This window comes from Symphalangus syndactylus, chromosome 22, assembly GCF_028878055.3.
Source record: "Symphalangus syndactylus isolate Jambi chromosome 22, NHGRI_mSymSyn1-v2.1_pri, whole genome shotgun sequence".
In the NCBI taxonomy this organism is placed as follows: domain Eukaryota; kingdom Metazoa; phylum Chordata; class Mammalia; order Primates; family Hylobatidae; genus Symphalangus; species Symphalangus syndactylus.
The window spans coordinates 51,083,471-51,110,743 of record NC_072444.2 but is presented as its reverse complement, the minus strand read 5'-3'; the positions used below and the strand labels follow the sequence as shown (position 1 = coordinate 51,110,743).

Genomic DNA, 27,273 nt, shown 5'->3' with positions numbered 1-27,273 from the left:
CTGGCTAACACGGTGAAACCCCGTCTCTACTAAAAATACAAAAAATTAGCCGGGCGTGGTGGTGGGCACCTGTAGTCCCAGCTACTCTGGAGGCTGGGGAAGGAGAACGGCCTGAACGCGGGAGGCAGAGCTTGCAGTGAGCCGAGATGGCGCCATTGCACTCCAGCCTAGGCGATAGAGCCAGACTCCATCTCAAAAAAAAAAAAAAAAAAAGGAAGAGATGGGAGTCTATACACCACAAGAGAAAGTGAAATGAACAATTAGGGTATGCGCAGAAAATGTTAGAACATCTATTCATATTCAGTTTAAATATCTTTTTTTCCTGCTTTTTTTAAACATACTGTTGTAAAATAAAACACAGACAGGTATGTATATCTTACTGAATTACTGTAAGGCAAACATCCTTGTAACTACCACCCAGTTCAAGTGGTAGAATGTTGCCAGTTACTCCAGAAACCTTTTCCCAATAACAGCTCCTTCCTACATAGTATTTTTTTTTAAATAATTTTTATTACCCAAGTGTGCCTTGCTAGAAACTGTAGCTTGGTCTTGCTGTTGTTTAGTGTATTTTATTTGACTCACAGTAACTGAGATCTCTCTTTTTAATCTACAGGTTGTTGCTTCTTCTCTTGTGCTTAGAATTTACCTGTGAAGCACTGGATTATTTTACCTGTAGTTTCTTACAGTCTGGATTTTACTTGATCACATATTCATAATGTAATTCAACATAATTTGCTGTCCTATTTCCTGCAGATTGGCAGCTTAATCTAGCAGCATGTTCAGATTCAAGATTGATGTCTGTTACGTTCTTTTTTCAGGTGGTGCATAATGCCTGGGTTTTGCTCTTATTCTGTGCTAGCAGCTATTTAGGCTGGATGCCTAGATCCATTAATTTATTGAAAGCTGCAAAATGGAGATACCCTAATATATTTTTGTTTTTATTTATTTGCTGGAATGATTTTATAAGGGGTCGTTTTCTTTCTTTTACTATTCAGTTACCCAGTGGTATAGTTCATATAGAAAACACATGGAAAAGAATGTTTGATTCTTTTCCTTTTATTTACCTGGTTTTCAAGGTAATGAATATGAAGTGGTGGATTAGATATTACTGATAAGATTTAATACAGTATAATTATTCTCCTTATTAAAGCTCAAATTAGCCCATCTTTGGTCACCAATGGGGAGTGGTCTTCTTTTGGCTTGTAAGTCTTTTTTTTTTTTTTTTTTTCTGAAACAGGGTCTCACTCTGTCTCCCAGGCTGAAGTATAGTGGTGTAGTCTCAGCTCACTGCAACCTCCGCCTCCTGGGTTCAAGTGATTCTCCCACCTCAGCCTCTTAAGTAGCTGGACTAAAGGTGCACACCACCACACCCAGCTAATTTTTGTTTTTTGTTTGTTTGTTTTTGATAGAGACGGGGTTTCACCATGTTGGCCAGGCTGATCTCAAACTCCTGACTTCAAGTGATCCACCTGCCTCAGCCTTCCAAAGTGCTGGGATTACAGGCATGAGCCACCACACCCAGCCTCCTAAGTCCTTTTGACATGATCTTGGTCTAGTCTTTGATAGCTTTTATGCTATCTAGTGTTTTTAAGATGTTTTGCCACAGACATGAAATTAGCCATTTCTCCAAGAAGCCCTTTTAATGGAAAATGATATTTCAAAAATCTCAGTGTGGGTGCTAAGGATGCTTATTCCTACTGGGTTGGTCGTTGTTTCTAGGCTTTTTAAGTGAACAGAGTTGGGAATTTACTAGTTTCTATATCTATATTGAGATACACAGAATATTTTGGTTCTTAGGGCTCAAAGAATTCTACAATTCACATATCCTAAAATTATTTATTTGCTTCATGCTATCCTGTAATTAAAGATAGTACTTATAATTACCATATCAGTTATTACTAGAACAATGAAAAATTTTAACTTTATCTCCCATTTTCTTTCTTTTTTCATAGTTGCTCTGAATTTACATTTTCAAACCGTATAGCCACTGCGTATTATAAATTCTCCACTTTAATTATCATTTAGTCATAGTTCCGAAGATAACTACATAGTTAAAGCTCATCACAAATCTTTATAATCTGATTTTATATTAAACATTTTCTAGTGATATGACTGGATAAGTGTAAGCATAAAATTACCATCAGAAATCAAATAACGTATTTGATAAGTAGGCTCTTTGGAGGAGTGTGAAATGATGTGATTGTTCATTGATGTTCCAAGTATGATCCACAGACTGTTGCCAGTCTGTAAACTGTAATTGGTCCATGAAGAGACACATGCAGAAATTAAGTGTAAGATTTAGCTACTTTTATAGCAGTCTGACATAAAGCATGTTAGTGTGTTTTGCAAAAGCATCAATAGCTGACAGATTGGAAACTTAAACAACAAAAACAACAAAACATAACTGGTCCTTTTCCACATGTAGTTTGAAAGACACTGTTATGCACAATCTCAGCCCTTATCTCTACGATAATTAGGTCTTTCAGATAAGTGGTTTAAGAAACAGATAAATATGAGAGAAACAAGTAGATGTGGGCTAATAAAATTTTTACTGAGAAGATGGATGTAATCTAGACTTTGGTTTGGTTTGGCTTGATTTGGCAGGGAGATATTATCAGAGATATGAGAACACTTTTAACACGTAATTGTGGGCACACAAAACATATCATAAAAATGGCCTGGCTAGGGTAGAAGATTTTTACCAGTTAGGGAGGAGAGATGAAATGGGATTAGTTATGTAAAAGGCCTTGGATCCCAAGCTAAACAGCTAAGACATTTTCATACAGACAGTAATAATACGGAGCCATTCATGCTGCAAAAGAGTACAAGGTACTTTTTTTGATGCCTGCAAGGTACTTTTTTCTATGCCTAAGAATCCAATAAATAGCTCTACTCTTTGTTACTTGGGTTCTAGTGAATAATTTATTTAATAGATTTATAGTACAGTATTAATAAGTGATATGAAGAAAAGCAAAATAAGGTATTTTAAATTAAGGTGGTCAAAGTGTATTTTTCTAGACATTGGAATTAATAACATTTGTGTCCCTAAAGGCTATAATACTTGTTCTCTCGTTTTATCTTACCCAAGTCTAGGAATGCCTTGGGAACTGCCACTTCAGTCTAGATATCTATAATTTAAAACTTGAGTTCCTACACATTTCTGAATATGTTATTTTTTAAACTTGTTTTTCTACTAACATTGTATCTTGATTGGCTTCTCTGTTTATTGGGTTTGGTATATCTCTCTAATGGTATTAGCTTTCCACAAATACTTGGTGATTTTTGGTTATGTACTCTCTTTTGTATTTGTGATTTCTGGTTCACTTGGTTGCAAATGCTATTTCTCTTTACTGTAGCCTGCCTTACGTGATGGTTAAGGTGGGAAGGAATACAAAGCCAGCTACAATGTGCCTATAGTTTGCCTCTTTCAGTCTGGGGTTCTCCATTCATTCCTTCTGAGGATTACCCGTAATTCTAAATTTTTGGACCTACTGTCCACAATTGCGGTTTTAGACAGGCTTCACACTTTCCTTTCCTGTAGTTGAATCCAGTTGGAGTGGGATTGTGGGACTGTTCAGAGTTAATTACCACAGCTACTCCCTACCTGATTCTCCTGACAGTAATTTGCAGGCCTCTCTTAATTCTTTTATCTATGGTAACTGAACTCGCACCTGAAAATTTCATTTCCGTTTTTACCTCCACGTAGAGCAGTCCCTTTCCTGCATAGTTTGGGCTGTGGTTTTATGAATTTTTTTTTCCTGTCAGTAAATCTAGTCCTACCACTTTATATCTTTAAGGATTCTTCAAGATGTCTGGTCCATTGATAACATATGTTCATATGTTATAGATTGTTTTTAAGTATTACAGATTCTTTTGCTTTATATATATCTTCCCTAATGTATATCTTCTCTAATGTTTTATGAGGTTGGGAGCAGATAGTCTAATAGGAGTATATATTTACCCTTGCATCATTTAGGCTCAGTCTTCACAGCTTGATCCAAACTTCTAATTGATGTCCTTTAAAACATGCTTTTTAATACTCTGATAATAATGTACTAAAATAATGTTGATTATTGCTAGTCAAAGGCAGCCATGCAAATTAATATACACTGTTGCATTTGACCATTTATGTATTATCTTACCTAACAGATTAATAAGATTTTATTTCATTAGAAGTTATTGATACTATAAAGTATTTGTTCTAGGAAGACAATGATAAAATCTAGTTTATATTTTATTAATAAGTTCTATCTTCTGATTAAATAAATGGTAGGTGGTAAAAGCGTGCCTTCTGTATTAGTTTACTTGTAGAATCTTTTAAATAAAGAAGCAAAATAGTTTCAAGGTAAATTAGCACCTAAGAAATGTATTTTTATTTTACCCATTCTCTCATTAATGTAGGTTAGCTATTCAAATTGGGTCATTTAGTATGAAAACTCTCACTCATTCTTCAAGGCACAAATTCAAATGTTCTTCTCTGGGGTCTTCTAAACTCTCTTAAGAATTGTTCTCTATTGTATACTCTCATGATGTTTCTAATGTATTAGTTATAGGACATCTCATTATGTTGTAAATATCGCTTTATTGGGTTCCTTTTCACCAAACTCTGAATTCCTCCATGTTTTATTCATGTTTGTGATGTTAGCATCACAGTTACTTAGTAAATGGATTGTAATAGTTTTAGGAATGGTAAAACGAATACTAAGGAAAAGGTCTCTGATTTCTGAATTCTTGGTTCCTATTCCAAAGAGTCAGTTCTAGTCGTAAATTGTGGGAAATCCTGAGATCCATTTTGCATTAGATTAAAGAATTTTAATAAGACATTTCAGTTTGGTTTAAAATTTGTTCTTTATTTTTATTTGGTAATAATTACCATTTGGGTTTCTAATTAGTATTCAGTTCTTTACAACCTTTGAAAATGCCATGTTTAGTTTTAAAAAAAGAATCCTATTTTTAAAATATATCTCTAACAAAGCCCATTAATTTAGATTTATCATGTTTTTATTCATTTTTTTTTGAAGGATCAGAGTAACAATGAGATTATGATTGGAGTGATGTCAGGAGGAATTCTGATTTATAAGAACAGGGTACGAATGAATACCTTTCCATGGTAAGAACATCTATTGATACTTCTATGTTTACCACTGTATTACTAAATATAATAATTTATATTAAAAACAGTGGCTGTTGAACTATTTTAATGTTGTCATTTTACTTGTGAGATAAACTTTATACTTTTTCCCATTTAGTTAGCACCTACCAGAAGACACCAAAATAGTTTATTTCAAAATTACTTATTAAAAACTATTACTTACGAATTTTTCTTTTATGGAATTTTTGAAAGATGATCAGAGCTTTCCAGTCTTTTTAACAGAGGTTTGCCCCCAGGGCAAACTGTTTTACCAGCATCTAACCAGTGTGGGTTTTATCAGAGTTTAACCAAAGTGGGAGAATGGAAATACCCAATTTAGACCCCTCCTGCTTTCTTATCTCACCTAAGGAGGGGTTGACCTGAGAAGCACTGAAGATCACAGCCAAGAGGCACAGACCACTAAACCACTAAGACCTAATTACAGGATGAAAGAATGATTCCTCCCTATCCCACACCTAACTGCCACATCAACATGGCTCATAAATAATAACAGGGAATCACAACTAAAATAATTTTAAGGCTCAGATTGTTTAGGAGTCCCTTACGGAAACCCGAAGACAGCAGGGATGTGAAAAACAAAGATAGAGTAAATTATAACCTCTTGACACCTACAGTTTGTACACAAACATTAAACATAGCCTTATGCCTTGCCAGGTCTACATAAAACTTCACACCAAAGGCATATTTATTTCTTTCTTTTACCCAGTATATCATATCCAGCATTTAGCAAAAAATTACAAGAGTCTAAAGGCAGTAAACACAATTTGAAGAAACAAAGCAAGGATGAGAACCAGACCCAGATATAGAAGAAATTTTGGAAGTATTATACCAGAAATTTAAAATAACTGTAATTAATAGACTAAGGGAAAAGTATATGGAAAAAGTGTGTAACATACAAGAACAGACAGAAATGTAAGCAGCACAGAGATGGAAACCTTATGAGAAAGAATTAAACAGGAATGCTAGAAATCAAATGCATTGCAACAGAAATGAAGAATACCTTTGGTCTTATCAGTGGATTATACACGAGAAAAAAATGAGTGAGCTTGAAGATATGTCAATAGAAACTTCAAAAACTGAAAAGTGATGGGAAAAAGGAATGAAAGAACAGTATTTAAGACGTGATGGGAATAAAGAGAGAGAAGAACAGAAGAAATAAATATCTGAAAAAATAGTGGCTGATAGTTTTCCAAAATTCATGACAGCCACTGAATCACAGATGCAGAAAGTTCAGAGAACACCTCGCAGGTTAAATAACCCAAAAATCCACACTTAGACATATCATAGTCATGCTGCAGAAAATCTTTTAAAAAGCAAAGCATAAAAAGCACATTTAACCCAGAGGAACAAGGTAAAAAATATGTTGTATTTCTCTTCAGAAACCATGTAAGCAAGAAGAAACTGGAGTGAAATATTTTGGTTAAAGTGTTGAAAGAAAAAACCCACCAACCTAGAAGTCTGTAGCAAAGTTGTCCTTCAGAAGTGAAAGAGAAATAAAGACTTTCACACACACAAACAAAAATTGATGAAATTTGTTGCCAGTAGACCTGCCTTGTGAGAAATGTCAAAAGAAGTTCTTCACAGAAAAATAAAATAATATAAGACAGGAATCTGGATCTACAGAAAGAAAAGAAAGCAGAGAGGGGACTTCAAGATGGCTGACTAGAGTGACGGAGGCACTTGTGTCTTCCACAAAGAAGGACCAAATCAGCAAGTAGATAAACGAATCTACTTGCTGAAGGACCAAATCAACAAGTAGATAAATGAATAGGACATTTAAAAGAGAACAGAAGAATTCAACAAGGAAGTGACAGGGAACCTCTGAGACACAGAAGGAGAGGGAAGCAAAGTAGCCAGCCTAGCCAGGATCACCTGAGAGCCAGGAGGAATTGCCCATTGCAAGGAAAAGGTAAGCAAGAGATCCTCAATAGTTCACATTTGCACCAAAGATTACTGCAGTTCTACTTATATGAGAGAGCCCTTGGCCCTCATGGGCCATGATACTAGCATAGGGAGCTGCTTGAAGTCCACACCATGGCATTGTTTCAGAGAGGGAGTTTGCACTCCCTCTACACACCCCCTAAGACCCAGGCAGTTGCAACACAATGCCATTTTGAGAGCTCAGCCCCCATCAGAATACATCCTGCAGTGAGGCCCAGTAGCTCCTGCATTTCCCCACTGACAACCCTCCATGTCCACACAGAGGGCTGCAAAGTTGCAAGACTAACTGCACCCAGGTTGCAGCTAGGTCCTCGAGACCGTATCTCATGCAGTGTCCTTCACCCTGGTGAATGGGCAGTGCAGTGTGCCAGGGAGGCTGTACCCGTCATAAAGGGAGATGAAGCATGTGCTCACCACAGCCTCAGAGTTGCCTGCACAGGGACATTACCATTGACATTACCATTGACAGCAATTCACGTCCTCCAGCAGCAAGACCACTGTACAGCTGCACGTGCCTTCAGGGGGGCTAAGGACTGGCCTGTCTGAGCACACCTTCCAGGGACATTTACGTGTCCTGTCCACCATCATCAGTGATAACATCAAGGGCCTGAACAGAGGACCATCCCGGCTGCTGGCACCTCTATGTGTTATTCACGAACCTAGAGATTGACCTACCCCACTTAGAACTGTGAGGGCCCTCACATGACATCTAAGCGCCTGACAATAGATGTGCCTCGCCCTCAGCCACCACCCCCAGGCACTGTTGGGGTCTAGGCATTGGCTGGCCATACCTGCAGCTACTCACACACACACACACACACACACCTTTCAGGGGCTCAATAATGGACCTACCTTGCCTGCCACTGGCACCTGTGGGCACTTCCCAGGGGCCCAGGGACTGGCTCATCCACCCTGCCTCTACCACTATTGTCCCCCACATGCATAGCTCAGGAACCCAAGGGATAGCCCACTGATAACTACTGACACCATGCATACCACCTAGAGACCCAAGGACTGGCATGCCCAGCCTGCCATCACCACAGCTGGTGCCCATGAACCAACCTACCTGGCATTTCCATCCCCAGTACAGCTTCACCACAACCTCTACACCCTAAGCCACTGAGGAACTCATAGACACCTCTGACACTGATGAGAGCCAAATAAATAATGTGAAGACTATACTACTGCACCCATCCAGAACCAAAGCCAAAGCACCCTATCCAGCCAACACTATAGGTACATCACAAGAAAAAGTTTGTTCCTGTAACAGCCAATTCATAAAATTGGAAGAAGCACCTGTTACACCAGATGTGCAGATATCAGCATATAAGGACAGAAGAAATAATGAAATACCTGAAAAATAAAATAATGATATTAAAGAGATGCAATGAGATATAAGACAGCTTGACAATACAGAGATATCAAGAAAACCATTCATTATCTGAATGAGAGATTCAACTGAGAGATATTAAAAAAAAAGCCAACAAATCTTGGAACTGAGTTCAGTGAATGAATTAAAAAATACAATAGAAAGCATCAACAATAGACTAGATTAAGCAGTAACAATAATTTCTGAACTTGAAGACAGGTCTTTGGAAATAACCTAGTAATTTTTTAAAAAGACTAAAAAAGCCTGAATGACAAATGGAACACTGTAAAGCAGCCAAATATTTGAATTTTGAAAATTTCAGAAGAGTTGGGCAAAGGCATTAAAAAAAAAAAACCTATTTAAGAAAATACTAGCTGAAAGCTTCCCAATTCTTACAAGAAGTAGAGACATTAAGATACCAGAAGCTCAAAGAACCCCACAGACATTCAACCCAAAAAGGTCTCCTCCAAGGCACTTCGTAGTCAAATTGTTAAAAATCAAAGACAGAAGTCTAAAAAGAGCAAGAGGAAAGGATCAAGTCACACATAAGGGAATCCCCATCAGACCAATGGCAGATTCCTAATCAAAAACCTTACAGGCCAGGAGCGAATATGGTGATATATTCAGAGTGCAGATAAACCAGTAAAAATGCTGACTTGAGGATACATCACCCAAGCAAATCTACCCTTCAGAAATGAAGTAGAAATAAAGTCTTTCTGAGATAGGCAAAAACTGAGAGAATTCATCACCACTAGATGGATCTCACAAGAAATGCTTAAGGGAGTCCTACATCTGGAAGTGAAAGGATACTATGAACTATCATGAAAACACACAAAAGTACAAAATTCCCTGACAGAGCAAATAAGATACATCTAGAGTAGATGAGAAAAAGAAAGGAGTTAAAGGTTATTACTACAAAAAAAAAACAACCAAATAATCAAGGGAAACAATAAGAGGACGAAAGGAATAAAGGATGTACAAAACAATCAGAAAACAATTAGCAAAATAACAAGAATAGGTATTTACTTAACACTTAACAACATTGAATGTATATGGTTTAAATTCCCATTAAAACTTAGACACTGGCTGAATGGATGTAAAAAAACAAGACCGAATTCTATGCTACCTACAAGAAACTCAACTTCACCTGTAAAAAGCACTATAGACTAAATGTAAAGGGAAGGAAAAATCCCATGTAAATGGAAACCAAAAGCATACAGAAGCAGTTATTTTAGACAAAATATACTTTGTAAAAAGCCATAAAAAGAGACAAGGTCAATATCAAATGATAAAGGGATCAATTCAGCAAAATGATATAACAATTGTAAGTATGTACCTAACACTGGAGCACCCAGATATATGAAGTAACTGTTGTTAAAGATAGAGAAGCAGACTCCAATACAATAGTAGTTGGGGACCTCAGCACACCAGATTCACCACTGGACAGATCATCTAGACAGAAAACAAACATTGGACTTAATCTACACTGTAGACCAAAGGAACCTAATAAACATTTAAGCAACATTTTATCCAATAGCTGCAGAATATGCATTCTTCACCTCAGCACGTGGAACACTCTTCAGAAAAGACCATATGTTAGGCCACAAAACAAATCTCAAAAATTTTTTTAAATAGTAATTATATCCAGTATTTTCTCAGACCACAATGGAATAAAATTAGAAATCAATAACAAGGAACTTTGGAAACTGTACAAATACATGGAAATTAAACAACACTCTCCTGAAAGACTATTGGGTCAATGAAGAAATTAAGACAGAAATAAAACAATTTATTGAAACAAAAATAGCAACATAACAAACTAGAACCTATGAGTTACAGCAATAGCATTGCTAAGAGGGCTGTTTATAGCAATAAATGCTTACATCAGAAAAGTAGAAAGAGCTCAAATAAACAGTTTAATGATGCATCTCAAGGAACTAGAAAAGCCAGAACAAACCAAGCCCCAAATTTAGTCGAAGAAAAAAGCAATAAAGATCAGAGCAGAACTAAATCAAGTAGAGACTGTAAAAATAATACAAAGCATCAACAAATTGAAATTTGTATTTTTTGAAGTGATAAAAATCAACTAACAAAAAAAAAGAAGAAAAAATTATCCAGGTGTGGTGGCACATGCCTGTAGTCCTGGGTACTCAGGAGACTGAGGCAGGAGGATCACTTGTGCTCAGGAGTTCATCCTGGGCAACAGTGTGAGACCTGTCTGATAAAAAAGAAAAGACAGAAAAAAACTACCGGCCAGTATTCCTAATGAACATAGATGCAAAGTTCCTCAACAGAATACTAGCAAAGCAAATTCAATAATACCTGAAAAAGAAACATTTTTCACATATCTACACGTGATCAAGTGGAGTTTATTTCCAGGATACAAGGATAGTTTAACATACAAATATCAGTAAGTGAAATACTTTACATCAACAGATTGAAAACCAAAAACCATGCAGTCATCTCAGTAGACACATAAAAAGCATTTGATAAAATTCGACATCACTTCATGATAAAAACTCTCAACAAATTAGGTAAAGGAGAAACATATCTTGACACAATCAAGGCCATAAATGACAGTTCCACAGCCAACATCATACAGAACAGGTCAAAGCTGAAAACTTTTCTTCTAAGAACTAAAAGAAGACAAGGATGCCCACGCTGACCGCTCTTATTGAATATAGTACTAGAAGTCCTAGCCAGAGCAGTCAGGAAAGAGAATGAAATAAAGGCCATCCATATAGGAAAACAGGAAATCAAATTGTTCCTCTTTGCAGAAAACCTGATCATAAAGAAAAGCCTAAAGACTCCACTGAAAGTCTCTTAGAACTATTAAGTGAATTCCGTTAAGTTGCAGGGAACAAAATTAATGTACAAACATCAGTTACGTTTCTATACACCAATAATAGCTGGAAAAGAAATCAAGAACTCAATCTCATTTACAATACCTACCAAATGTTATACTTAGGAATAAACCAAGGAGGTGAAAGATGTCTACAACAAAAACTACAAAACACTGATGGGAAAAAATTGAAGAGAACAGAAAAAGAGTAGAAAAACATGTCATACTCATGAATTAGACAAACTAATATTGTGAAAATGACCACACTACCCAAAGCATTCTACAGATTCAATGCGATGTCTGTCAAAATACCAATGACATTCTTCACAGGCATAGAAAGAGCAATTCCAAAATTCATATGGGTGGGGAGCCAAGTGGCTCACACCTGTAATCCCAGCGCTTTTGGAGGCCAAGGCAGGAGAATTGCTTGAGGCCAGGCATTTAATACCAGCCTACACGACATAGCGAGACCTCGTCTCTATAAAAAATATTTTTAAAAATTAGCTGGGCATAATGGCATGTGTTTGTAGTCCTAGCTACTCCAGAAGCTGAGGTGGGAGTATCACTTGAGCCCAGCACTTTAAGGTTACAGTGGACTATGATCATACCACTGCACTTCAGCCCGGATGGCAGAGTGAGACCCTTTCTCTATTAAAAAAAAAAAATCGTATGGAACCCTAAAAGATCCTGAATAGCCAAAACAATACTGAGTCAAGAGAACAAAGGTGGAAGACGTCAAATTATCCTGTGAAGCTACAGTATTCACAACAGCATGGTACTGGTATTAAAATAGACATATAGACCCAACAGAACAGAATAGAGAACACAGAAATAAATCCACATATTTACAGCCAACTGAATTTTGACAAAGGCACCTAGAACATACAGTAGGGAACAGACACTCTTTTCCATAAATGGTACTGAGAAAACTGGATATCTATGGCAGAAGAATGGAACCAGACCCTTATCTCAGTATATAAAAAATCAGCTCCAAATGGATTGGAGAGTTACACGTAAGACCTGAAACTATAAAACTGCTAAATGAACATAGAGGAAATGCTTCAGAATATTGATCTAGGCAAAGATTTTATGGGTAGGTCTTTATTTTATTTTTTTTTTTTTGAGACAGAGTCTCGCTCTGTCGCCCAGGCTGGAGTACAGTGGCGCAATCTTGGCTCACTGCAAGCTCCGCCTCCCGGGTTCACGCCATTCTCCTGCCTCAGCCTCTCCGAGTAGCTGGGACTACAGGCGCCCGCCACCACGCCCGGCTAATTTTTTGTATTTTTAGTAGAGACGGGGTTTCACCGTGGTCTCGATCTCCTGACCTCGTGATCCGCCTTCCTCGGCCTCCCAAAGTGCTGGGATTACAAGCGTGAGCCACCGCGCCCGGCCATGGGTAGGTCTTTAAAAGTACAGGCAACAAAAAGAAAAATAGTCAAATGGGGTTATCAAACTAAAACACTTTTACACAGCAAAGGAAACAATCGACAGTATAGAGACAACCTATAGAATTGGAGAAAATACTTGCAAATCGTACATCCAACAAGGGCCTGGTACCCAGAATAACAAGGAACTGAACAGCAAAAGCCAGCCTAATAATTCATTTTTTAAAATAGACATTTCTCAGAAAAAAGAAATGCAAGTGGTCAAATTGAAGGTTTGTAGCAACCCTGCATCAAACAACTCTGTTGTTGCCATTTTTCCACCAGCATGTGCTCAGCAGCATTGTGTCTTTGTGTCATATTTTGGTAGTTCTCACAATAATTCGAAGTTTTTTATTATATATGTTATGGTGTCAGTGATCTTTGATTTTAGTACTGTAATTGTTTTGGCATGCCACAAACCACACCCATATAAGACAGCAAACTTAAGTGATAGGTATTGTATTAATATTTGTTCTTTCTGCCCCACTGACTGGCCATTCCTGCCTCTCTTCCTCTCCTTGGAACTCCCTGTTCGCTGAGACACAACAATATAGAAATTAGACCAATTAATAACCCTTCAGTGGTCTGTAAGTGATCAAGTGCAAGGAAGAGTTGCACTTCTGTCACTTTCAATCAAAAATTAGAAATGATTAAGTTTAGTGAGGAAGGCATGTCAAAAGTCAAGATAGACCAACAGCTAGGCCTCTTGCACCAATTAGCCAAATTGTGAATGCAAAGGAAAAGTTTTTGAAGGAATTGAAAGTACTACTCCATTGAACACCCAAATGATACAAAAGTGAAACAGCCTTACTGTTAATATGGAGAGTATCTTAGTGGTGTGGATACATGAAACCAGCCACAGCATTCCCTTATGCTTAATCCGGAGCAAGGCCCTAACTCTCTTTAATTATGTGAAGACTGAGAAGAGAGGTGAGAAAGCTGCAGAAGAAAAGTTTGAAGCTAGTGCAGGTTGGTTCATGAGGCTTAAGAAAAGGAGCCATCTCCACACATAAAAGTTCAAAGTGAAGCAGCAAGTTATACAGAATATCTAGCTATCTAGCTAGGTGACGAATGGCTACACTAAACAACAGGTTTTCAATGTAAATGCAACAGCCTTCTGTTGGAAGAAGATGCCATCTAGGACTATCATAGATGAAGTTAATACCATCATAGATGAAGTTAATACCTGGCTTCAGTGTTTCAAAGGACTGACTGACTCTCGTTACGGAATAAAGTTGAAGCCAGTGCTCATTTACCATTCTGTAAATGCTAGCTCCTAAATCTACCTTACTTGTGTTCTAGAAATGGAACGTCAAAGCCTGGATGACCACACATCTGTTTATAGCATAGCTTACTGAATATGTAAAGTCCATTGTTAAGTCCTACTGCTTAGAAAAAGATTCCTTTCTGAATATTACTGCCCATTGACAATGAATGCACCTTGCCACCCATGAGCTCTGTTAGAGATGGCAAGGAAGTTCATGCTTGCTGTCACAATATGAATTCTGTAGCTGATAGATCAAGGAGTAATTTTGACTTTCAAATCTTTTTTAAGAAACATATTTTGTAAGGCTGTAGTGGCCATTGAGGATGATTTCTCTGATGGATCTGGGAAAAGTAAGTTGAAAACCTTTTGGAAAGGATTTACCATTCTAGATGCCATTCATGATTCATGGTAGAAGGTCAAAGTAGCAACGTTAACCAGAATTTGGAAGAAATTGATTCCAACCCTCATAGATGACTTTGAGGGGGTTAAGACTTCAGTGAAGGAAGTAACTACAGGTGGAGTAGAAATAGCAAGAGAACTATTATTAGAAGTGGAGTCTGAAGATGGGGTAGGGGATGAATTGCTGCAATCTCATGATAAAACTTGAATAGATGAGGATTTGCTTCTTATGGACGAGCAAAGAAAGTGATTTTTTGAGATGGAATCTACGATTGGTGAAGATGCTGTGAGCATTGATTAAATGACAACAAAGAATATAGACTATTTCATGATAAAGAGTAACTGGGTCAAGAGGATTGACTGTTTTGAAAGAAGTTCTAGTGTAGGTAAATGCTATCAAATATCATTTGGCAATGTGGTCTTGCCACATTGTGGCAAAACCCTCCACCAACAAAAAGATTACAACTCCTGAGGGCTCAGATGATCATTAGAATTTTTTATAAATTACTCTGATTTTTTATTATACAACTTGTTTTCATTATACTGTATTGAACTCTTAATAGACTACTGTATAGTGTAACCATAACTTTTATATCCACTGAGAAACCAAAAAATTGTGTGACTCACTTTATCACAGTATTTGCTTTATTGTGGTAATCTGGAACTAAGCCCTCAGTATCTCTAAAGTTTGGCTGTACCAATGCCCAGAATGAAAGGGGATATCGTTACAGACCCTACATACATTAAAAACATAATAAAATAATATTGTGAGCAGATTTGAATGTTTGAATATTGATATGGTTTGGCTGTGTGTCCTTCCCCCCCCCCCCCCCATTAATCTCACCTTGACTTGTAATCTCCATAACCCTATGTGTCAAGGGTGGGTGGACCAGGTGGAGGTAGTTGAATCATGGGGGCAGTTTCCCCCATTGTGTTCTCATGATAATGAGTGAGTCTCATGAGATCTGATGGTTTTATAATCATCTAGCATTTCCCCTGCTTGCACTTCTCCTTCCTGCTGCCTTGTGAATAAAGTACCTTGCTTGCTCTTTGCCTTCTGCTATGAGTGTAAATTTCCTGAGGCCTCCCCAGCCAGGCTGAACTGTGAGTCAATTAAACCTCTTTCCCCAATAGATTACCCAGTCTCAGGCATGTCTTTATTAGCAGTGTGAGAATAGACTAATACAAATATAATAAATTTCACAACGTAGATTAAATGTGCAAATTCCTTGAAAGACACAAATTTAAAAATGACCTGAGAAGAAAAGAAACTTGAATAGATCTGTATCTATTAAAGAAGTTGAAATTGTAATTAGAAACCTTTTGAACATTAGAACTCCAGGCCCCTTGTTGTGAATTCTATCGAGCATTTAAAGTAGAAGTAAGGCCAATTTTACATTAAGTTCTTTTAGACAATAAAGAAGGAACGTGTTTTATGTGATTATTACCTTGATGTTAAAACCAGACTAAGACCTTACAAGGAAGGAAAACTGCAGTTACTCATGAACATAGATGCAAAAATACCTAATAAAAGTTTAGCAAATTCTATTTAGTAATATATAAAAATGACAATTCATCATGTTCAAATGGGGGTTATTTTAAGAATATAAGATTGCTTTAACATCTGAAAGTCAGTATAGTTAACCACATTATTATAATAACATAGAAAAACCATTTGAGCATTTCAATAGATGCAGAAAAAGAATTTGACAAAATTGACCATTCATGATAAAAAAATAAAGACATAGCTAACTATAAATACGAGGCACTTTCCATTTTGATTAAGGGCATCTACAAAAAATCTGCTAATATACAAAATGATGAAAGTCGCAATGCTTTTTATATAAGATCAGGAAAATATATGCTTCATCTCACTACTTCTCTTCAGCTTTGTATACCAGGTCCTTACTAGTGTTTTAGAAAAAGGAAAAAGGAATAAAAGGCAAACAAATGGGGAAGAAGAAAGTATAATGGCTTTCCTTGTAGATAAGAATATATATATATAGATTGGCTGAAAATAAAGAGATAAAAAAGGTGTACCATGCAAGTAGTAAGCATTAAATTAAGGAGACTAGAATGACTGTATTATTATAATATATACAATGGTCCAACCAGTCTAGAAAACTGTTCTGTAGTTTCTTAAAAAGTTAGAAATATATCTACCATGTGACCTAGCTGTTTCACTCCTACCTGGTATTTGACCACCAGAAATTAAAGCAAATGTTCGTACAAAGACTTGCACACATGTGTTCAAAGTGACTTTATTTGTAATAGCCAAAAACTAGAAACAACTTAAATACTCATCATGAAGTGATGGCTATTTCCATCCATGTTGTGGTATATCCATAGAATGGAATGGTCCTCAGCAAAGTGGAGAAAAGATTTAGTGAAAAACACAATGCAGATGAATATCTAAATAATTAAGCGGAGTGACAGAAGACAGATGAAGAAAAATACATACTGTGTGCTTCCATTTATATAAATTCTGGAAAATTCAATCTGTGGGGACAAAAAGTTGATCAGTGGTTACGTAGGCGGGATGGGTTGCTGTGTTGGAGTTCTGGAGGAGGATTACTGTGTGACAGAAGGAATCTGTTGGAAGTGATAGATATGTTCACTATCTTGACTGTGATGATGGTTTGATAAGTACATATATATGTCACACTTACCAAAGTATATACTTTAAATATGAGCATTTTGCATGTCAGTTATACATAATAAAATGCTTAAAAAGGAAAATGAAAAGATGCATTGGTGGTATAATGGTGAGCCTAGCTGCCTTCCAAAACCATGTGAAAGTTAATCAGTAAAACAGTATAAAATAGTTAATATGATTACATAATTGGCATTCCAGTAGAAACAGAAAACTTTGGACAAGTAGCAAAAAAATATTATGGTAGAGATAAATCCAAGTATGTTAATTATTATCAAAACTGTGAATGTGTTGGATATTCATATTGAAAACATCAAACTGAATTTTTAAATAACTATTGATATAATCTACGTACCACAAATTTGCCTATTAAAGTATACAGTTTAGTGGTTTATGGTATAGTTTCAGGGTCAGCATCACCATAATCTAGTTTTGAATCATTTATATTACCCCTAAAAGATAACCTTGTAATTATTAGGAGTCATTCCCTGTTCTTTTCTGTGCTTTTTATTTGCCAGAAGTCTTAGGCAATCACTAATCACTATCATATATCTCTATAGATATGCCTATTCTATATATTCTATTAATATTGAATGAGATCATGTACTATGTGGTCTTTTGTGATTGATTTTTTTCATTCATTTTTAAGGTTCATCCACATTGTAGTATGTATCAGTTTTGCTTTCCCCTTTATTGCTGAATAATTTTCCATTTTATGGTTATACCACATTTTGATAACCAGTTCACCAGTTTTTTTCCCCTTTTTGGCTAGTAAGAATTATGTTGCTCTGAACATTTGTACAAGTTTTTGTGTGGACATATGTTTTCATTTTTCTTGAGTGTATATATCTAGGAGTGGAATACCTGGGTTTGCTAAACTGTTTTTAAACATGGCTGCATCATTTTACATTCCCACCAGCATTGCACGTGGGTTTAATTTCTCCAGATTCTCACCAGCACTTGTTATCTGCATTTTTATTATAACCATTCTAGTGAGTATAAAGTAGTATCTCATTGTAGTTTTTATTTGCATTACTCTGCTGGCTAATGATAATGAGTGTCTTTTCAAGTACTTATTATTGTTTCATATATTTTGGATTATTCAAACTGGATTTTTAAAAATCCATCTGAGCCAGATGCAGTGGCACACACCTATAGTCCCAGCTACTCAGGAGGCTGAGGCAGGAGGATCACTTGAGCCTAGGAGTTTGAGGCCAGGCTGGGCAACATAGCGAAACCATGTCTGTAATAGGATACATTTTAAGATGGCCAAGACGAACCTTAAACTGAAATGTAAAGTCATTGTAAAAACTCTGGTGTCAAGTGAAAAATGTGTAGTATGTCTAATGATTTATTAACTACAGGAAGGGATTGTTCCAGTTAAAAAAAAATCAATCTTTATACTGTTTACAAGAGACATACCTAAAATGTTATACAAAATGACAGAAACATTGAAAAAGATAAACCAGGCATATAGAAGCCAAAAGAAAACGGTTATAGCTATATTACTGCTATATAAAATAGATACTGTTTGAAAGATTTTTAATTTATACATTGGTATTTTTCTGAAAAAACTTTGTAGAAAATACAAGTCACACAGAGTACATTTATAAGAAAATAAAAGTTATACAAAATATATATTGTGCCACAGAGAGCATTCAGTGAAAAGATTTTTATTCATTGATACTTTCCTGGGAATTTTTGAAATTAAGGTGATTTGAAACTGGCCTAGATTTCCTTTCTCTTGATCATTTAGAAATGAACAGTGTTTTTTGTTGTTTTAACTTCTGAAATATCAGTATGTCTTCATAGGATTTTTTGAATTGAGGCACCTGGCTTTTTTTCCATAAATACAGTCAATAGTTACTCAATTTTTTTTTTTTTTTTTTTTTGCTTCTGGAAATAATGCCCTCTCTCTATGACAGAATATTTTTCCCGTGTTGTTATATCCCTGTTGAGTGAAAGCTCAGTATCCAAAAGTAAAATACAAAGTTTTCAAATCAGAAACCTAAACATATCTCTTCTTCCCTACTCCAGACATACATGCTTGAAGTTGACTCATGCATTTGCCTCTTCAATTGATTAAAGTGTGAGAAGTTTATTCTTTGAGAATGCTGAGAGCTTCTTGGATAGATAGGGCCATAAGCCATAAAGATTAAGACTTAGAATTATCATGAAAATATTTACTTAGAAGATTGAGACAGGATCCTGAAGGACATTTTTCTCACTAAGAAAGATCAAATCTCTTTAGCCTTATTACCCTTATGTCTTAAGGTTTACAAAGACTGTGTTTACTGTGTTACTTATTATATGGTTTGAATGAGACAAAATGACTTGGCTCATATTGATTGTACTAATAAGGCTTTGAGAACGCTTATAGCATTATGTGGGTTGCGTTTAAGAAGAAGGGTGGTGTACAAAGGTAAATTTTTAAAATTTAATGCTTTTTAAAATTAAAAGTGTTTTTAGGGTTGTTGCATAAAGTAATGAAATCTTACATTTTTCCAAGGCTTGCTTATAGTTTTAGAGAGTAAACAACTAAGTTAGTGATAGTTTTTGAAATTTTAATTTGTGACGTCTGTTTTTAAGTATTTCTGTAGATATAAAATTTTCCTCAGTTGAACACAAATACTAATTATTTTTTCCATGAAGCACCAAAAACTTTCAATTCTTTATGTACTATGTGTATGTATATATGATAAAATGTTTAGGTATTACTAAATATACACTTAAAACATTTTTTCAGGCCGGGCGCGGTGGCTCACGCTTGTAATCCCAGCACTTTGGGAGGCCGAGGCGGGCGGATCACAAGGTCAGGAGATCGAGACCACGGTGAAACCCCGTCTCTACTAAAAAATACAAAAAATTAGCCGGGCGTGGTGGCGGGCGCCTGTAGTCCCAGCTACTCGGAGAGGCTGAGGCAGGAGAATGGCGTGAACCCGGGACACGGAGATTGCAGTGAGCCGAGATTGCGCCACTGCACTCCAGCCTGGGCGACAGAGCAAGACTCCGTCTCAAAAAAAAAAAAAAAAAAAAAAAACAAAAAAAAAACATTTTTTCATAATTTGTTAATATTTTTATCATTATTCAATACTTTGAGTAATTTATTGTCTTTTGTCCAGGTTGAAGATTGTAAAAATTTCTTTTAAGTGCAAACAGTTTTTTATTCAACTTAGAAAAGAATTGGTGAGTACTGATTTAATAATTATTGATATAAATGAAGCCTTTTAAGAAATACCCATTCATGACAGAACTTTTCTATTATTAGTACAAGTGAAAGTGCAATTAATACTATGGATAACTGCCTGCTGAGGTAATGAATTCACTTGTTATAACAAAATGTACTTGTTTTTCCAATGTGTATGTGGTTCTAATTTAAAGTTCTTCTAGATATTCCTCTTGCTGTTTCTCAAGCTTAGAAACTGATTTCTCACACATGATGTTCATTGAAAACCTCAGGGTCCATTTATGAAGGGCAGCAAATGAACATTTCATATATCCTTTTTTCCCTACTAAATTTATAGTACTTACTTTCAGATATAAGTTCATTTTATTTTAGGGGAGCTGAGTGTTACAAGTTCATGAACTTATAACATATTGCCTCCCTTTGTTGGAGTGGTAATGGCTTTATATATTAAAAATAACAAATTGAGTTGTCATGGAAAGTACAGTATTGGAAATAATTTCATCTTGTAAATGATTTTATCTGTTTCATTAACTCAAACTAACCTTATCCTTTGATTTACATTATTTCTTAGAAATCTGAGAAGTCTTGGCAAATTAATGCAGATTTCAAGACGGTTGTGTGTGTATGTGTGTAAAATGTATTTGAAACCATAAAAATGTCTTTGGGACTGTCCCCAGTGGCTCAATCCTGTAATCCCAGCACTTTGAGAGGCTGAGGTGGAAGGATCCCTTGAGGCCAGGAGTTCCAGACCAGCCTTGGCCACATAGTGAGACACTGTCTCTACAAAAAAAAAATGGAAAAAAAAAATTAGCCAGGTGTGATGATGTGTGCCTCTAGTCCCAGCTACTCAGGAGGCTGAGGTGGGAGGATCTCTGGAGCCCAGGAATTCAAGGCTGCAATGAGCTATCATCACACCATTGCACTGCAGCCTGGATGACATAGGGAGGCCCTGTCTCCAAAAAAAAAAAAAGCCTTTGGGTACAGTGGTGGCTTCTGCCTGTTATCCCAGCTACTTGGAAGGCTGAGGTGGGTGGATAGGTTGAGCCAACAGAGCAGGACACCACTGCCTCTTGAAAAATAAAGTCTTTGAATCGGCTCTGTTGTATTGATCTACTACGTGATTATAAACTATGATTTATCGTTTATGTTCATAAAATATAGAGGGATTTTTTTCAAGATAATTTTTATTGAAATAAAACATAATACCAAAAATGTGCATATTTTAAGTACACAACTTGATGAAGTGAACATATCCATGTCAGCACCTCCAAGATATGTAGTATATGTACCTCCTTCTAATATGTAGAACTTTACCAGCACCCCAGATGCTTGAAATGTTGCTGCTGGAGCTGATGCCCACTTCCAGTCATTAAGCCTCCTGGAAGGTAAACATTACTCTCATTTGTATGACCATGGATTAGTTTGCTTATATTTGAACTTTAAAAATTGAAATTATACAGTTGTTGTCTTTACTGTCTGCCTTCTTTCCCTTACTATTTTTTGTGAGATTCATCCATGTGGTTGCATATAACATTAGTTTGTTCCATTTATGTATGATATTCCTCTGAATGACTATGCCATAAATTATTAATTCATTCTGCTGCTAGTGGACAGCTTTGCCATTTTCAGGTTGGGGATATTATGACTAATGCTGCTAATGGAAATTATTTTACACGTTTTAAAATTTAGGTGATTATAATATTTTATCTGGAAACTAGAGGACAAATATTTTAGTTTAAGTAATCATAGATGGCACTGTAGAAGTCAACTTTTCTAATTTAACTTCTAATAATATCCCATCATAATACTAGTGTTATTAATAATAGTTACAATATCCAGCCTTTATTGAGAACTTACTATGTGTCTGGTAAAAGACCAGTCATTTTCATGTCACTGAATCCTCACTCTCATCTTCTGAAGTAGTGTACCAGTTAAAAATGTATTTACCAGTAAGTGATAACAGCAACAATAGCTAACTGACAATTGATTAAAGACAGTATACAGGGATCCTTTTGTGGTTCTTAAGCATGATGATTAGATTTTCATGCTATTGGGTGAGATATGCCTTCCTCAGACTTTGTTACAGCATAGGCACATTACAACCTGTCTGATAGGAGAAAGAAAGTAAAGATGGTTTACAGGCCAGGCGCAGTGGCTCACGCTTGTAATCCCAGCACTGTGGGAGGCTGAGGTGGGTGGATTACTTTAGGCCAGGAGTTCAAGAGCAGCCTGGCCCACATGGCAAAACCCCATCTCTACTAAAATACAAAAAAAATGGTTGTGGTGGCACACACCTGTATTTCCCGTTGCTTGGGAGGCTAAGGCACAAGAATCTCTTGAACCAGGAGGTGGAGGTTGCAGTGAGCCGATATCGCACCACTGCACTTCAGCTTGAACAACAGAGCGGGACTCCATCTCAAAAAAAAAAAAAAAAAAAAAAAAAAGACAGTATACAGGCATACTCTGCAAAAGGTGGCCTTGTTAATGTTTTCTCTCTAAATATCTCTTTGTTTTTAAATACCCAAACTTCATACAATATACTTATCTCTCAGTATAACTTTTTTTGTGTGTTGTTTAGAAATTGGGCAAGAAAAATTTTTGTTACATTTCAAATATAATTGATAGAGTATGGAAATTACTTGTAGACTTTTTGTAAAGTATACCAAGTGTCAAAATGGGTGAATATATATGCATCTTAGATGCTGACAGTGAGAAGCATTAGTGCATCATAGTAGCTGAGACATTATCTGTTATTTTGTGTAATGTTTATGGCATATGGTAAAACATATAAACTATATATGTTAGTGCAAACAAAACAACTGTTAACCATAATTAAGACTTAATTTTCTGGTAATCAAGAAGTGATGTTTTAAGCATATTCCCTTCTAATATGATAGTTTAATACTTTATACATGGGCATTTATTTGTGTATTAGTCATGGGAAATATCTTAATGAACTTTTGATGGGCAAGGATTTCTTTAACCGGACATAGAAGGAAACCTTCATACCATTAAAAGATTGCTGATCTGGACTATGTTAAAATTAATAACTCTGTTCATCAAAAGATATCACTAAGAGAGTGAAATAGTATAGAACATTATATAATACAGAATCCTTGGTTGTATATGCATCCTGATAGAAATATATGCCAGTGAATTGAACAGACACTTCACAAATGAGGATATCCACGGGGCCATTAACATTGAACCTCAATAATTATAAAGGAGGTTCAGATTGTAACCAAAACGTGCTGCCTGTACATACACAACAGAATAGTAAGGGGAAAGAGATTGATAAACCAGTGGTTGGTGAATATATGGCACATATGCTACTGGTGGGAGGGATTATATATTGATCTACCCATTTTGGAAAACTGTTGGGCATTATCTACCAAAGCTGAGCATATGTGTACATCATATGACCCAACAACAAAAATGTGCATATGTGTACACCAGAGAACATACCGGAATATGCATGGCTGCATTCTTCTTATATCCCCAAACTAGAAATATCAAATGTCTGTGAACAGTAAAGTGGAAAAGTTAACTATTAAATTCATTATAATAGAGTACTATGGAAATTAGTGAATTACTGCTTCATAAACTTTGAATTTATATCAGAAACATAATGCTGAACAAAAGCCAGACATAAAGACACATATGTGTGATTCCATGTATGTACAATAAAGTTCAAAAACAAGCATGACTATTCTATGGTGATAAAGGCAGAAGAGTGATTAACTTTGGGAAGGTAATCTGGTAGAAAGGGGAGACAAAGGATGCTTCTGTGGTGGTAGTAATGATCCATTTCTGGAACTGGGTAAAGGTTACATGGTTGTATTTATTGTGTGAAAATCAGAGCTGTGCAATTATGGGATGTGAATGTTGCTCTATGTGGTTTACTTTAATGAAATTATTTATTTAGAAATTTGTACCAGTTTTCAAGAAAGTGGAAAATTATTTTAGTGCTAATTTTGAAATTTGAATTATGTAATAGTGTTCAGAGCTGCTGAATGTTCTTATTTATTTACAATCTAGACAGATATTTTAAATTAGGAATATTGTTAAAAGTTGTGATGATATATTTTAACATTTAATTTATGGCCTAGAATTATATTTTGAAACAGAGTCATAGCTAATGTTGAAAACAGATACATATTAAAAGTTTGAACTCATTTCTAACTATGATCTAAGGTTAAAGTTCCTAAGAGTTGTAATATGAATGAACAAGGCCAGCACGGGGGCTCACGATGTAATATCAGCACTTTGTGAGGCCAAGGCAGGTAGATCACTTGAGGTCAGGAGTTCAAGACCAGCCTGGCCACCATGGTGAAACCCCATCTCTACTAAACATAGAAAAAGTTAGCTGGGTGTGGTGGTGCATGCCTTTCATTCCTGCTACTCGGGAGGCTGAGGCACAAGAATCACTTGAATCCATGAGGTGGAGGTTGCAGTGAGCCAAGATCGCGCCACTGCACTCCAGCCTGGATGACAGAGTGAGACTGTGTCTCAGAAAAAGAAAAAGACTGAGTTAGGTCCAGATTTTGCAGGCTTTTGCGTATACTTCATTGCCTTTTTATTGGATAAGCAAAAAAGATCCTAGATAAAAGATCTTATAGGTTCTATCTATATCATTAACAAGTTCATGTTTACAAGGCTAGAATAATTTATCTGTCAAAAGTAAATTAAATGGAGCATTAGATCCTGACATTTTCCTGGTATTCTCTGCATTTTGTCATTTATTACAGCATGAATCTAGAGAAACATTATTGGGATTTAATATGGTGAATTACAGAGCATGTAAAAATTTGTGGAAAGCATGTGTAGAACATCACACATTCTTCCGTTTGGACAGACCACTTCCACCTCAAAAGAATTTTTTTGCACATTATTTTACATTAGGTTCAAAATTCCGGTACTGGTAAGTATTGCTTCTGTGTTAAGGCTTTATTGTTGGATTTTTTTTTCCTTTCTTTGAAATAAAGATGTAGTTTATGGAACCATACAACCTTTGTTACACATACTTAACTGAGTCAAAAATCCCTATGGATTGCCGCCTCTATATCGGTATCATTAAAAAGTTCTATAGGTTCTTGTGATATGCTACAGGCTTGAGAAACCAGTTCTGTTTTCTGTATTTCCTGGTCATTATTTTCTGGAGTAAATTAACTACCTTTACTTATTTACAATAAAGACAGATGACATAATTTCTATTGTGTCTTTATTAGATATTTTCTTGAAAACTTTTCTTTCTTCTAAGACACCCAAGATATCTTCTTCATAAAACTATATAATTATTGTTTTTTTAATTTAGAATTTAGCATATTTTTGGGTTGTCAAACCTTTATTGTAAAGAGTTTAAAACAGTCACGAGGCAAAATCAGATTTAGTCATTGAACAGTAACCCCAGGTTTCATTTCCTAAAATTGTTTTATTCTTGATAGCTTTTATTTTTTCCTGAAGGCAATAAATCTTTGGGGAATAACTAAATCTGAAGAAGCTCTGATTAGTTTTACCTATAGAATTCTTAAAAGGCCCATGCAAGCTAGTTTTTAAGTGGAATCTGGTAAGAATCATGTAGAAAGTTATTCATTATCTTTTAGTAAAACAAATGTTATTCATTCTTGTTTGTTTATGGTTCACAAAATAAGATTTCATCTTTGATAAATAAAACCCTTGGCCAGTCGCAATGGCTCACACCTGTAATCCCAGCACTTTGGGAGGCCGAGGCAGGCGGATCACCAGAGGTCAGGAGTTCAAGAACAGCCTGGCCAACATGGTGAAACCCCGTCTCTACAAAAAACAAAAAATTAGCCGGCCGTGGTGGCAGGCGCTTGTAATCCCAGCTACTTGGGAGGCTGAGGCACGAGAATTGCTTGAACCCAGGAGGCAGAGGTTTCATGAGCCGACATCTCGCCATTGCACTCCAGCCTGGGTGACAGAGCAAGACTCTATCTCAAAAATAAAAACAAAAAACTCTCGACCATTATGTATTAAGATTAATTCACGTTATATGTTCATGAGAAAAATGTTTAGATGTTCCCAGAAAAGATTTAAATTGTAAACCTAAACATTTATAATTGCCTAATTTGTAATCTCAGTAAAAATAACAGTATGAAGCTTAGTACAGGATATGTCACTTGAAATACATGACTCCAACCCCAGAAAAATTAGTAAAAGTGGCTCAAAAGTTCAGTAGTAACAAACAGAATTAGAATATTTTTAACCAAACAAAAGGCACAGTAATTTCCTAAGCGGTTTCCTGTCATGTTTAACTCTTTTTTTTTTGCCTTCCTAAAAGCTATTTTGAGCAAAGATGACAGTACTTGCAAATTTAAAAGTAAATAGGTGGAAGGAGAGAGTATCAGATCTATAATGAAAGTCAAGGAAAAAGCAAAGAGCCTTACCTACTGTTAACAAATCTCAGCAAGGACAGAAGAGATCTCCACGGCTTTGTGTGAAATGAGAACCAGTACAAACCCTGAAGATATTCTTTCAATGAATTTAATTTCTAATTGGTTACCAGGGTAGTTATACAAGGACTACTCTTACCCTCTGTTCGAATTCTTTTTTCTCCTCTTTGTCCTTGCAAATGTGACATAAACACAACACCATTTAATTTAGGTACAAAGAAATGAGCAGGACCAATAACCAGTCTTCAACTATAATTCAAGCAAGTCTCGGACAAGATGAGAAAAAAAAGTCAAGGAAGTTACCCAAACCATACCAAAGCAAACGTAAAATTTACATATGGTGACTTCAAATACAAAAGACAGTTGAAAAAACCTGTTTGGGAGGAAATCATCACTGAAACAGAAGGAAATTTGTACCATAAATATTAATAAAAGCAAGTTCAAGGACAATCTGATTTAAAAAAAAAAAAAAAAAAGATCAGCCGGGAAGGGAGCAACACCTGCCATTCAGAAGGCTGTTACTGCCCTTGGGGAAGATTGGCCTAGTATTGACAGATTTTACATGTTTTTCAACAAAACTGAGATTAAGGACTATTAAATGGGATATGTACATTTTAGAAAGTTGA

The 27,273-nt window shown here is 36.0% G+C and overlaps 1 protein-coding gene and 1 non-coding gene across 7 annotated transcripts in view; both read left to right on the top strand.

Annotated features, from left to right (window-relative positions):
* The window catches only part of PTPN4 (protein tyrosine phosphatase non-receptor type 4), a 225,799-nt gene that overhangs the window by 134,748 nt on the left and 63,778 nt on the right, over nt 1-27,273 (top strand). For all 6 annotated transcript variants that reach the window (XM_055262390.2, XM_063631301.1, XM_055262386.2 and 3 more), the window contains 3 exons: nt 5,022-5,110; nt 20,170-20,233; nt 24,983-25,155. In XM_055262390.2, coding sequence (XP_055118365.1) covers nt 5,022-5,110; nt 20,170-20,233; nt 24,983-25,155 — 326 coding nt within the window. The remainder of the gene's footprint in view (nt 1-5,021; nt 5,111-20,169; nt 20,234-24,982; nt 25,156-27,273) is intronic.
* LOC129472789 (small nucleolar RNA U13) lies at nt 22,241-22,347 on the top strand. Its single transcript, XR_008654066.1, has one exon. It is a non-coding gene; the product is annotated as a small nucleolar RNA U13 (small nucleolar RNA).